The sequence below is a fragment of the Dufourea novaeangliae genome, unplaced genomic scaffold, assembly GCF_001272555.1.
Source record: "Dufourea novaeangliae isolate 0120121106 unplaced genomic scaffold, ASM127255v1 scaffold141, whole genome shotgun sequence".
NCBI classification, from domain to species: Eukaryota; Metazoa; Arthropoda; class Insecta; order Hymenoptera; family Halictidae; genus Dufourea; species Dufourea novaeangliae.
The window spans coordinates 533,262-547,785 of record NW_015374017.1 but is presented as its reverse complement, the minus strand read 5'-3'; the positions used below and the strand labels follow the sequence as shown (position 1 = coordinate 547,785).

The window sequence follows — 14,524 nt, the reverse complement described above, 5'->3', positions numbered from 1 at the left end:
GACTGACGGATCCAAACCCAAGGACTTTTAGAACTCAGTGATCCAAAATCAGAGGAGGGGCTTTCTGGATTCAGAAGTTTCAGTTTAGAGTTTCAAAACTTAGAAATTCGAATTCAATGATCCTCCGAATCCATGGACCCATGTTCTAGAACAGAGAAACCTCTGGGCTTGGTTCCTCGAATTTCTCGGTTTAGATCCTTGGATGCGAGGGACATTTCAATTTGGGTCCCTCGTTCTGGGGTCCCCTGGTTTGGGTCCATAGTTCTAGATATTCCTGAACTTTTGTTCTCAGATCTAATTTAAGTGTTTCGACGCTGAGTTGGTCCGTTCAGAATTCGTTTGCCCTGTCTGTTGACCTTAGCATGGGTCTTCAGGAGTTGAGCTAATCCTGCTTGGAATTTCTAATCCTGGATTGTTCAAATTCAAGACTTTCAATCGTGAATTGGTTCTATTCCATTATTTCCATATCTGGCTCCTCTATTATACCACTTTGGGTTTTTCTATCGTAAGGCGTAATACTTTTATATTCGTAGCCGCGTCGAGTGTTATATTTGTCCGGTGCAGATTACAGATCTCCAATAAAAAGGCTACCAATTAATTATGTAACGTTACCTAACACGCACGGTGCAATTATTAATGATTTATAACAAACACGAATATAATATATAACAGGAAGTACGTTACGAGTCTGGCTAGTTGTGATTTCATGTAAGCGAGGAATTGCAGCCATGGGGTTGTTTCAACCCTCTAATGTACACGAGGAATCATGGTTTTTGTTGTTTGTGATAAAACTTGTCGGTAAGAATGCCGTTCGAATGAATTCTATCTAAACATAATACGAGAATTAAATTATTATTAGAACACACGTTTTTTAACTGTACTATTCTTTTCGCAGGATTGTACCCCGTAAGATTTCACACATCTCAATATACAAACTACATTTACGCAGCTGTACTGTTGTTCCTTTATTACAGCCTGTTCGGCAATATAAACGATTATGCGAGACAATTAATCGATACAATCGGGAGTATAACCACTGTGACGAAAATACGGCAAGCTCGACACTATATGAACGTTGTTTTGCTACCCCTGATATTGATATCGACTACATATCGTAGCGGCATGATCAGAAGTGTCTTCGAGCAGATAAACAACGTCGACAAAAATGCGAAATTCTTGAACATTGAGATCGACTACACGTGGTGCATGAAAAACGATATTGTTCGACTAACAACCGTAATATTCGTCACGATAATATTCAATTTAATGGATTACTATGCGCTACTTGACAACAACAGGAACTACAAGTACGTTCTTATGTGGATCGCAGATCGAATACCTGATTTCATTGATACAATCGTAATGTGTTCGTTTGCTGCGCTGATGAATAAAATCGAGTTCAGATTTCAAAGGATCAATGAGATTTTAAACAATATCACCGAGGGAAAGACTTTGTTCTCCATCAGCCAGTCATCCGACGTACAGAACAGTAAGCCATGTGGTTCATTCCACGCCAAATCGGACACTTTTTGGAGCACCATTTCGAATTTCGTTCAAAGTCGGATATGTTGTAGTCTTTAGCGATATATAAACATATTTCGAAGGATTTTAAAAAAAATTTTTTTTTAAATGTAGAGACAATCTTTTTTCAATAAATCATATCTATTGAACTGACAAACTGATCAAAATGAGCTTTGTGAGCACTTACAGTGGAGACATACAACATAAATGGTTAAAAGATATTTTTTGTAAACTGAAAGAACTTTTATGTGGTACTCTTATGTCTCCACTGTTAGTACCCACAAAGCTCATTTTGATCAGTTTTATAGTTCAATAGTTAAAATTTATTGAAAAAAAGGTCGACCCTAATTTTCAAACAGCTGTAAAATCTACAATTTAAAAAATTTTCAAAAACCCTTCGAGACACGTTTATGTATCGCTGGAGACTACAACAAAATCTGAAATGGTGCTCCAAAAAGTGTCTTCGTGCTTCGAAATTTCCTTTAATGGGCACGAATTGCTTAAGTCCGAAATTCAGATTACAGATTGAGATTGTCGCGAATGCTGCAACAGAAGCTATGCAAAACGATGTCACTCCTGCACGAAGCCTATGGATTTCAATTTAAAATTTTAACAATGATGTATATCGTGTACGTGTGCCTGCATATGTGTGTCGTTTACATTGCTAGCAACATTAAAATGTATGCGGTGGACGTGATTTTGAGCACCCTATGGGGTTCTTTGGATATAGTAAAATTGGTCTATATAATCCACTTATATCGTACATTAACGATACAGGTAATCGTCTACGAAAAATTCAATTTTTATATTTCTCCTGAATTTCGCTACTTTACCAGCCGATTTTATTTTTGCAGTACATTTGAACGAACATATGCAACGTGCTCCAAGACCGCAATATTATCTTGAGAATAATCATGTTAAGTAATTGCACACATTCCATTACGCGTTACTTTCTCGCGACTTTCCATTCGAGCCGCGTGTAAAACCGGCAACGAATTTATTATACGCGCCAGAAATATTTCATTTATTACGCTGGTGCGGAAAGTGGCGCCGCACAAAATGCGATAGCGAGCGAAACAGACAGGATTTATTTAAAGAATTCATAATTCGAGGTATTTGTACAGAATATGCTAAAACAGGAAGGAGGAAACATATAGATAATACTGTGAAACAAATGAAATGTTGTGTATTAAATTTACTATTTATTAGCATTTGTAATGCAATTCAACAACTATATCCGGTAGAACAACTGGAAACTGATCGCCACTACGTATACTTGTTCTGCACATGATAATTATCATAATTGTATCTATCACAGAGGCGACTGGGGAAAATTCAGTTCAAAGGTTAATTAAAACATCGTAAGTAATGACTAACAAAATATCATGACAGGTGAAAGTAGTGTATGTACAAATCAATAATATTATAAATTGAATAAAAAAAAAACGGAACGTGTGAATAGTGAAATATATTATATTTTTAAATCATGTACTGATGCAAGTACCAACCGATTAGCTGGAAAGTTCCAAATGCAATTTCATTCTCTATATAAAGTGAAAGTTCAACGAAATACTCAACGTTCTTTCATTATTTCAGCAGTTATCTGATTTCTCTTTATTAATAAAGGGACAGTATAATAAAAACACGCTCGTGTATCTATTTAAATATCCCTTTTATAATGTTCTAATTTTTCTCATGACGTGTCCGTCAACGTGCACCAGGCGCATGCGCAATGCCACCTTACGTGGCATCAGCAGCAATCAGTATTGCAGCGAAATACATTTTCTTCATTTCATTGTAAACATTTGTGGAAATATTAACTTTTGTTATGGTTCAAATACGTTTAACGACACAACGTAAGTACTCGATGCTTAACGCGCGTTCTGTGGATTTCTCTCACGAGTCGTTCGTTCGTTCGTTCGCGTAATCATGTGCAAAATGGCTCATTTTACTATTCTAAAGTGAAACAACATTTTAACAATTATTCATTGTGCGACAATAATGCTTTCACGTGACTAGCACACGTATCTCACGCGTGATCAGTACTCGACGTGATACAAGGAGATTGTACAATCAATTTCGTATAGGTTATCTTACGTCTGTCAATATGTAGCATATTTTGTACGTCTGTTTCTGATTTACAAATTTATAAGTCTGTCAGTGAACGTGTTTGTCTTTATTTTTATGCGAATTACATTTCCACGCTAAATAAAGACATTTGATTGACTACGGTATTTCAGATAATTGTAATTTTCTGATACTTTAAACAATCTGTTAATGTTTCTTTTAAACATTATACATTTTATATTTTTTTGTAAACATGTTGAGTACCAACTACATGTTGTTCTATAAACTTACATATGTACCTTGTTCTTATACTTGCACAAGTTTAATGTAATAAATTATTAACATAAGTATTAACATCTAGACCCTAGAGCCACAATATATTAAGTCACACTTTAAACGAGAGCAAATAAAAGATGTAAAAATATAGTCTGGCTCTAGGGTTCAGATATGCAATAGGATAAGTAATTTCTTTGAATATACACAAACATGTTTCTTTAGAAGATAATATTTTATAAGATGATTGGGAAATGTATGATTATCTACAATTATATATTGTTTGGCTTTTCTTTAGGATAAAAAATGAATCCACAATATATACAACAGCAGCAGACACAGCAACAACCTGGATATTATCCTGGTCCACCAACTTCATCTCCATACGGAGAACTAAATTCTAATGTTCCTTCAAATCCTTTAAACGGACCTCCAATGAATTCCCAATATATGTCTCAGAAACCAATGCAAGGACCGCCTACTACTAATTTGCATCAGCCTTCAGCACCATATTATATGAATCATATACAACCACATGGTAACGTGACTTAATTGTTGTATACTTAAGACATGTTATTCTTTATATAATCGTAATATTTTATACTTCAGGAAACTCTCAGTATGAATCATCGACAAATAATCCACATAATGTGATGCCATCTCCGACCAGTCAAAACAATATAGTTAATCAAATGTCAAATATGTGTTTGGGGGATCCACAAAGACCACCATCGACGGTAATTACACTTTTATTAACTAATAATAGTAACCTGAATATCATTCAATATCAATTTTTTTTAATATGTAACAGAATTTTCCTCCGCCACCTTTACCTGGGAAAAGTAGTCCAACAGTGTCTACACCTTCAAATGTTAATGGATTTAACAATGCTTTAGATGCATCATTGCCTGGAAGTGGTTAGTATAAAAACACATTGATTAAAATATAAATTGATAATGTGTGTGTATTTAAATATAACAGGACCTATTGGACAGACTGATCCTGGTGAAAAAACTGCACCCCCTATTTCTGGACAAGATTTACAACAGACAAGTTCGGAAAATCTGTCTACACATCAGTCCGGTCTTCCATTTTCTGAACATTCTACAGGATCTAATCCCGGGAAATATTATCCTGGACAAAATGTATCGTCTGAACAAGGATTCAATACGGGATTATCGACACAGACTGCTCAAAGGAACATCACCGATACACCTTCTGGACAACCAAACTTTCCCAGACCACCGACAACGGGGCAAAAATCGACAGGTCCACCGTTACCAGGACAACAAAATTTATCGAATTTGCCATTACAAGGACAACCGAATCTGTCCAATTCACCTTTGCCTGGACAACAAAATCTTTCCGGCCCATTAATGTCCGGTCCACCAAATTTCTCTGGACCACCATTACCAAGTCAACAGAGTCAGAGTAACACAGCCACGCAAGGAGTACATGGTCAACAAAATTTACCTGGACTGCCACCGTTACCCAAACAAACCTTATCTGGAGCACCACCATTATCGAAGCAAAATTTATCAGGACCACCTTTACCAGGACAGTCGAATATATCTGGTCCTCCTCTTCCAGGACCACCTTTACCAGGCCATCCTTCTATGCAAGCCCAGCAAAGGCCCAATCAATCCTATCTAGAACAATCGAACATGCCTATGTCTAATCTACACGGTCAATCAAATTTATCCGGCCCTCCGTTGATGGGTCAACAGAATATACTCCCGCCGCCAATGTCTGGTCAACAAAATATCGCTCCACCTCCATTACCGGGTCAACAAAATATCGCTCCACCTCCATTACCGGGTCAACAAAACTTCAACAGACAACCATTTTTAGGACAACAGAATTTATCTGGTCCGCAAGTTCCACCTCCATTACCTGGTCAGGCTATGGGACAGATGATGAATCCTCCTTCGAATTTACCACAATCAACTCAGAGACAGTACGCATCTAATCCACCTATGCAGGGACAAGGTATTGGAAATCCTTTAGGGCACAATCGTTCTCCACCTGGTACGATGCCAGGCTACCAACCTGCTGGATACCATGGCTATAGTAATGTACGTTTGCTTACTTATACAAATCTAAAATGGTAGGTTGATTTACTATTGTTAAATGTGTTTATTTATTACAGGATATGTATAATGCTCAAAGAGGTTCGTACCAGGGCGGTGCACCAGGTGCAGCCGGAGGATATCAACCAGGTATTCAACCGCAACAAGCTAGACGTTTGGATCCTGATCAAATGCCAAGCCCAGTAAGAAACTTCAGTTAAAAAAATTGTTGTACAATCTTGTGTATTGATAATTCTGATTAATTCTATGTATTCAATTGTATATGAAGATTCAAGTAATAGAAGATGATCAAGACGTCAGAGGTGGTGTATTTATAACAAATCAAAAGGGGTTAGTTCCGCCATTGGTAACTACCAGGTTTGTGACGCAGGATCAGGGGAATGCATCCCCTAGGTACATTAGGTCCACTATGTACACTGTTCCTACCACAGCAGATATTATAAAACAAGTAAATTAAACGTTGAATAGATAACGATTATCAATAGAATTTCGTGCTGTTTGTTCGACGAATTTCATTTTTCAGACAAGTGTTCCATTTGCACTAATAGTAAGTCCGATGGCTCGCATAGCGGAGAACGAGTACGAACCGCCGATTGTAGATATGGGAGAGATTGGTCCAGTTCGTTGCGTGCGGTGCAAAGCGTATATGAGTCCATTCATGCAGTTTATCGATGCGGGTAGAAGATTCCAGTGCATGTTTTGTAAAGCAACCACAGAAGGTACCTCTCTTATGTATTCTATAATTTGATTTTACATATAATCGTGACAACTGATTATTATTACTTTTTTTTTTGTGATTTAGTACCAGCAGAATATTTCCAACATTTGGATCATACTGGCCAACGTATGGATCGTTACGAAAGGCCGGAATTAATGCTGGGGACGTACGAGTATATTGCGACAAAAGATTATTGCAGAGTAAGTGGAACATCGATTCTGTAATCGAAACAATTGGTCACGTGGTTAAAACAAATCATTTCGCGGAATTTTATTAAACAATTTGTTTGTCATTGTAGAACAACCATTTCCCAAAACCACCAGCCATCGTGTTCGTACTCGATGTGTCGTATAACACAGTCAAGTCAGGCTTAGTCAATCTACTCTGTATGAAAATGAAATCAATTCTACGGAATTTACCAGTCGACGTTGGGCAATCGAAGACGAACATAAAGGTCGGATTTATAACGTACAACAATACGGTACACTTTTACAATGTGAACTCCTGCCTCGCCCAACCGCAAATGATGGTTGTGGGTGATATACAAGACGTGTTTATGCCACTTCTTGGCGGATTCTTGTGCGACGTCGAAGAAAGCGAAGCGGTTATCGACTGTTTAATGACGCAGATACCAGCCATGTTTGCAGATACTCGTGAAACGGAAACGATTCTTGCACCTGCTATACAAGCTGGATTGGAAGCGTTGAAGGTATTTCTGATAGCGTGCATTAAACAGGAAATTGTAATATCTTCGTTAAAAATTCAGTTTATTACAATCTTAATCATGACCAGTTTCTTGCATATGCATGTGCCATAAATGCATAAACAATTTCAGCTTATTATTTGTATGTAAATTAAAAGGAAAAGCAACATGTAGTTTAAACTTTGACAATTTCCATTCAAGGCTTCAGACTGTGCTGGTAAATTAATGGTTTTCCACTCGTCTTTACCAATTGCTGAAGCCCCTGGCAAACTGAGAAATCGTGACGATCGTAAAGTGCTGGGAACGGAGAAAGAAAAAACGGTGCTAGGTAAATCATTCATATATTTTGCTGTTATTACTGCAAATTGAAAAGACAGGAGGATATATTTCATACTTAACATATTTTTACATTATATAATCGAGGGACTCTAGCCTTTCATTTGCACATACCTTGAGCGTTAATAAATAATTAATTTTCTTTTTTTAGCTCCTCAGAATAACGTTTACAATAACTTAGGACAGGAATGTGTAGGTGCTGGATGTTCCGTAGATCTGTTTGTCTTCAATAATTCATACGTAGACATTGCGACAATAGGTCAGGTTGCCAGACTAACTGGCGGAGAAGTATATAAATACACTTATTTCCAGGTAATGTGCACTCGTCTTCGACTGTATATTCTTTTATAAATATACATATATTACTTATAATTTTTATTTTTTTTTCATAGGCCGACATAGACGGTGATCGTTTAGTTTCGGATGTCATCAATGATATTAGTAGACCAATTGCCTTCGATGCCATCATGCGTGTGCGTACGTCGACTGGTGTTCGAGCAACTGATTTCTTTGGACACTTCTTCATGTCGAATACCACGGATATGGAGTTAGCTAGCATAGATTGCAATAAGGTATTAATATTTATAATCGCATCGGACGTTGTACAACACGTCAATTTTTTTGTTTTGTTATGAATTTTTTTAACGGAATATTTTAGGCCATTGCGGTGGAAGTGAAACACGATGACAAACTGACAGATGACGAAGGTGTATATATTCAAGCAGCTTTGTTGTATACTTCTTGCAGCGGAATCAGACGATTGCGTATAATTAACCTTAGTTTAAAGACTTCGTCTCAAATAGCTGAATTGTACCGAGCGTGTGACCTAGATGCTATTATAAATTACTTCTCCAAGCAAAGTAAGACCGATTATTGTGGATTTAGCCAGACAATACTTCGTACACTTCCTAAACAGAAACGTGTATTTTTTTTTTTCCAGGTGTTTTCAAGCTGATCGAATCGTCTCCGAAAGCTGTAAAGGACAGTTTAGTCGCAAGGTGTGCAAACATACTAGCTGCGTATCGAAAACACTGTGCTTCACCGTCAAATGCTGGTCAATTAATATTACCAGAATGTATGAAACTGCTCCCGCTTTACATAAATTCACTGTTGAAAAGCGATGCATTGTCTGGAGGTACTTTTTTCTTCTATTAAATTTATGTTGTACTTGATGTCCGTTTGTAATCAAACTAATACCGTAAATTCAATGCTTTCAGGTGCTGATATGACCATCGACGACAGGTCTTTCGTTATGCAAACGGTTGCGATAATGCCTATTTCAATATCGGTCGTATATACGTACCCAAGATTACTTCCGTTACACGATGTTGATCCACAAGACACAGAACTACCACAGATGCTACGCTGTTCCATTGACAAATTTACCGACTACGGCGCATATTTACTTGGTAAGCAGGGTTATTTACTACATTCTGTATTTTTAACAGTAAGTTAAAATTATAGTTATATTTTTGTTAGAAAGTCAAAAATATAGTAATATGTTTAACAGAAAGTTAAAAATACAGGTTGTATGTTGGCCATTGCAGGGGTTGTCGATAAATGATGCTGTCCAACAAAATGATATTTCGTAATTTGTCTTTTTATTTCTTTTCAGAAAACAGTATCCACATGTTCCTGTGGCTAGGTCTGGGACTTTCTCCACAGTGGGTACAAGCAGTGTTTGGAGTTCCATCGGTAGCTCAAGTCGATACGGATCATACTGCACTGCCAATATTAGATACTCCAATGAACAAACTTATAACAGATATTATTGACCGCGTACGCATGGAAAGGCATCGTTGCATGAGGGTAAGTAATTATAAAAGTACTGATAGTTTGATTTTTCCATTATTTATGTTTATAACATTCCTATCTTCAATTATTCGAAACTTTCACGACAGGGCTTTATATATATCCCTTACTGTCGAAACTTTTGGTTGTAAGCTGTTTCCCTTTTTTAGCTGTAATACTAGCAAAACGTTGCAATAATTTTCGAAAAAGTCAGAGTCTCTACCCAAAATCCTCTATCACAGTAACTGTATCTGTTTTTTCAATATTGTTTCGAGTTTAAAATCGACTTGATTACATTAAAAACGAGTGATAATAATAAACGTCAGCCTTAAAAGTTTGATGATACATATAACTCGTTGTATTATTTCAGTTAACTATAGTAAGACAACGAGAAAAAATGGAAACGGTGTTGCGTCATTTCCTGATCGAAGATAGAGGAAACGACGGAAGTCCCAGTTACGTTGACTTCCTTTGCCATATGCACAAAGAAATAAGAGCACTTCTTAGCCAATAAAATAAATCTTAAAGCAATCAGTTACATTGCGTTGGAATCATAGCTTGCTACGTCTTCGTGGCTGATCGTCACGGTATGTCCAAGGATCAGATTAGATTATTAGACGGAGTTCATTGGAAACTCAATAGAGGTCATGCACGTGATGGCGCGTACATTGGGAAAGAAGGATGGAGAAATGTGAAATAAAGCTAACGTACATTTACAGCATAATACCTATCAGAAGGGCAATGAACTTTACGAGATAACCAATCATTCCGCGATAAAGAATCGGCGCATGTGAAGGGAAACATCCAGGTACACTCACATACAGTGATTTATACACGAATAATTGTAAACGTAAAAATTGTATTATTATTTTTTATTTTAACTAGCTCATTAATGTTATTATTATACTAAATTAAAGAATAAAAGGAAAAACTGTATTAAATCATTATAAATTTATATATTAAAAGGATATCTTGTGTTAATTGAATAGTACTTCCGCAATGAACGAAATGTGTTAATGATATTTTAGTATGGTATATACGTATATATACACACATATATATATATATATATATATATATATATATATAAAAACTTGAAACTGATTCACATTCAAGCATACATGTGAAACAGTTGGAAGATTATTTTTAAGTATACTCCTTCTGATTTCACTAACAAATATAGCGCTGCTATGTTGAATGACTAATATAATAAGTAGACTGTGGACGTATATATGCAAATTAAAATTTTTATGACAATGGGAGTGAAATAGAAACTTATTACTTCGGTGAATGTTTTTAATGTTTTTAGTTCACAACTGACTTTGATTTTTACTGAATTGCATCTGTTATAAAGCATACAATCCGCAGTCTACTAATAAGTTTCATATATACGCATTCATAATGCACTCGATTTATTTGTGAGTTTTCAACTTGTTTTCCATTGTTTATGTACATAACGAAATAAAATATATTGTCAGCAATGAAAATGAAGATTGCGTTATAGCGATTGTTTGCTAACAGGATTCTAATGTTAAGGTTCAGAGAAATTAGTTAAAATTGCCAGAGAATTAATGTAAGGGGTTACATCCATAATAAAAATAACAGATGGAAATTGGACCATATTGTTTCATCTAAAAAATAAACTTATTAATTAGTATTTTCCAAATTTTCAATTAAAAATGGGAACAAGTAACGGAGATATCGTTACCGATACTTTTGGATAGACGCCTTCCACTTTAATCGGTATCTACTGAATCAAAATAAAAAAATTGAATGGATTTTCAAATGTGCGTTTTTTATAAAATGGGAACCATTTATATAAAAATATATGCGTTTATTGCAAATTATCGATCTAAAATTTTCAAGATATATTCTTGATGTTGGAAACTTTTAGAATAAGTAAAAATAAAAAAATTTAATGAATGTATAAATGTAATCCCTTAATTGCATTTCTATCATGGAGTAGGGATGTGATATGTGATTACCTTATTGCCGGCGTGCAAGTTGCGTGCACGTGTACAAGAAACCGACGTGGTATTAACGGTGTTACCAACGGTTTATTGTAAAAGTTGTATTATCATTTAAACAGTTTTATTTACTTAAGCATACTGTGATACACGTATAGAAGCCCATGCAAGCTTAGAACATTATATAATTATTTGTTTAAGTAATCTTCAGGTTAGTTACATTCATTTATTGGTTATGTTGTTCAATGTAAATTTCTTATATAAATAGGTTTCGTTTTTATACAGGATGGATGGTATAACCCAACAAGATGTTATACTTCATGTAAAAATAAATCAAAACGATAGAATAACATTTTTCCGTATAATGCTTAGTTTTTCGAATAATAAAATATAAAAATTAATCTAATATATATTCATGCTGACAGTGAGTAGCAACTGAATATATAATGACCGGACGCATTACTCGAATTGTATTCAATTGCAAGAGTGTCCAGCAGATTTACAAATTCAATTATCTCGGAAACGAAGCACGAAACAAAAAAATTTAATTCTACATTTTTCATGGGTTTTTGCATGTCGAATAACTTTCTCTCTGGTTGTATCACCCTTCCTATAGCCCACCCTGCAATAATATTGTATGCATTTATGTGCTTTTTAGAGTATTGCAAAATGGCAAAACGAAAAGAAAATATTAATGCTGAACCAACTTCCAAGAAGAATAAGAAATCGCTAAAGGATACTGTCAATAATGATAATGCAAGTAATCAGATTAAAGGTATCGGAGATAAGCCTAAAGTTAAAGAAGAGAAAAGAAGAAAGTATGAGAAAGCCTTACCAAATGCTTTGAAGGAAAATCGTAAACGCGATATGAAAGATGAAAAGGGAAATGATAAAAGCTCGTCAGAAACGGAAAAACCTAATTGGATGGAAATTAAGAAGCAGAAGAAGGAACTGAAGGAAAAATATAAGGCAAAAAAATTGAATAACATTTATGATGTAACAATCAGAGCGAAGCAAATTGGTGAAAAGTTAAGAAGGTCAGATTGTAAACCACTGGAACGTAAGAAATTGATTTTACAAGTTCACGATTTATTAAAAAGTCATTATAGTAAAGTAATGCTTACGCATGACTTATCTCGTATAATTCAATGGATGATCAAATATGGTGACCAACAAATTCAGAAAGATATTTTCAGTGAATTGAAACCGACACTTGTAGATATGATATCATCCAAATATGCAAAGAACTGCGTTAAAGGTATGTTGAAATATGGACCATGGGAAATGAAACATGAAATCATTTCTGCTTGCTATGGTAAAGTTGTAAAACTCATGAGTCACTCTATATCTGCACCATTATTAGAACTTATGTATACAAAGTATGCGAAACACATAGAAAAGGTATACTTCAAACAGGAATTTTATGGAGACATGTATAAACAAGCAAAGGATAAAGGAATTAAGTCCTTGACTGATGTATTTAAGTCTGCGGAGAATATGAAATCGGCAACATTGTCTGCTGTAAAAGGAAATCTAACAAGGATATTAAATAAAAACCTTTCGCGCTTCACGTTTGTGCAATGCATTCTTTTGGAGTACTTAAACGAATGTTCGACCGAAGATAGATCAGAAATGATAGCTATGTTGAAAGATTCGATAGTAGAATTGTCTCAAACTAAACCTGGTTCGAAAATTGTTGTACTTTGTATATGGCATAGCACAAACAAAGACAGAAAGACGATAATGAAAGGTCTTAAGGAAAATGTAAAGACTGTCTCCATGTCCGAGCATGGACATTTAATCTTGCTGGCTTTGTTTGATTCGGTAGATGATACTGTCCTTGTGAAGAAAATTATACTTTCAGAAATTCAGAAAGATCTGACAGAGATAGCGTTAAATGAACACGGGAAAAATGTAATTTTGTATTTAGTAGCCAGAAGAAGTCCCCGTTACTTCCATCCTAGTACAATTACATACTTACAACAAGGAGACAAGAATGAAACAAGCAAAAAACCAGCAGACATTAAGGAAAAAGAACTCGTTGAAGGTATCTCTAATACGCTTTTAGAAACCTTAGTGCAGAATACTGCAACTTGGATGTCAAACAGCTCTATCGCCATGGTCACTTTAGCAGTACTGAATGCAGGTAGTGGGGAAAAGTTGAAACAAGCCTTCGAATCTATTGCCAAATACATCACAGACTCACAGACAAGAATTAAAGAAGGAGACGCTGAACATAAGGTTGTTGAGCACGCAGGTTTACACATGATGCTAAAAAAACTCATACAAAACGATGAAAAATTACAGGGGAGAAATGAAACTACGTTCGGAGAAATTCTAACTAGTCATTTAAATGTAAACATTATACAGGAGTGGATAGAATCCAATAGAGGATGCTTCTTACTAATATTTTTATTAGAGAATGAAACTGCTTCTACGGTACAAGCTCTGCATTCTAAATTGAAACCGGTGAAAAATGCTTTGGCATCCAAAACGAGTCCTGGAGCTGCAATTTTACTTAAAAAATTGAGTTGAACAAAACATTCGCACAGATGAATTGTACAGGGTGCTCGTTTTAAGAGCAAATGCAAGAATGAGTCAAATGTAATTATCAGGACCAACTGTAAATTGATATAGTACAATTTATTTGTAATATAAATACTTACAATATATTCAGTCAAATCCAAATTCAAGATTATATTCTGATCCATTTTTTTTTAATTTTTGATTTGTAGCTTATACGAATGATTACTTATGTAAACACGATAAATAATATGAAATTATGGTCATTATCAATGTATTGCACATTAATTACCTATAAGTATATGAACATGTACTAAAAAAACATGTTGCAATACAAGTTCTGTTGAGTCAGAAAGGTTTTTAAAAATCTGTGTTTTTTTTTATACCGTTAAAGATGAAAATTGTTCGTGAACTCCGTAATCTATATATTATTCGTACAGAACATATAAATATATATTTCCTACCTTTTTACAACGCAATGTAAAGAAATAGGAAATCATAGAAAATACCAGTAATAAAGTTAAATTTAAATTAT

The 14,524-nt window shown here is 35.1% G+C and overlaps 2 protein-coding genes across 4 annotated transcripts; both read left to right on the top strand.

Annotated features, from left to right (window-relative positions):
- The first annotated feature begins 3,281 nt into the window (after positions 1 to 3,281).
- Positions 3,282 to 10,366, top strand: LOC107188828 (protein transport protein Sec24C). 3 transcript variants are annotated; one of them, XR_001516227.1, is made up of 19 exons: positions 3,282 to 3,377; positions 4,160 to 4,399; positions 4,471 to 4,598; positions 4,673 to 4,778; positions 4,843 to 5,936; positions 6,011 to 6,133; positions 6,220 to 6,399; positions 6,475 to 6,670; positions 6,754 to 6,869; positions 6,968 to 7,378; positions 7,574 to 7,700; positions 7,860 to 8,020; positions 8,101 to 8,280; positions 8,367 to 8,568; positions 8,649 to 8,843; positions 8,926 to 9,117; positions 9,324 to 9,517; positions 9,870 to 10,086; positions 10,219 to 10,366. XR_001516227.1 is itself a non-coding variant. In XM_015577194.1 (18 exons), exons 2-18 carry the CDS (start codon positions 4,168 to 4,170, stop codon positions 10,011 to 10,013), a joined length of 3,981 nt encoding a protein of 1,326 aa, XP_015432680.1. In that variant the 5' UTR covers positions 3,282 to 3,377; positions 4,160 to 4,167; the 3' UTR covers positions 10,014 to 10,366. The 3 variants fall into 3 exon arrangements, 2 of the variants coding, with proteins under 2 accessions (XP_015432680.1, XP_015432681.1); XM_015577194.1 differs by having other exon boundaries at positions 9,870 to 10,366; XM_015577195.1 differs by lacking the exon at positions 3,282 to 3,377 and having other exon boundaries at positions 4,118 to 4,399; positions 9,870 to 10,366.
- A 1,254-nt stretch (positions 10,367 to 11,620) lies between these two features.
- LOC107188864 (protein penguin) lies at positions 11,621 to 14,262 on the top strand. Its single transcript, XM_015577244.1, has 2 exons — positions 11,621 to 11,677; positions 12,125 to 14,262. Exon 2 carries the CDS (start codon positions 12,136 to 12,138, stop codon positions 13,999 to 14,001), a length of 1,866 nt encoding a protein of 621 aa, XP_015432730.1. The 5' UTR covers positions 11,621 to 11,677; positions 12,125 to 12,135; the 3' UTR covers positions 14,002 to 14,262.
- Positions 14,263 to 14,524: the final 262 nt, after the last annotated feature.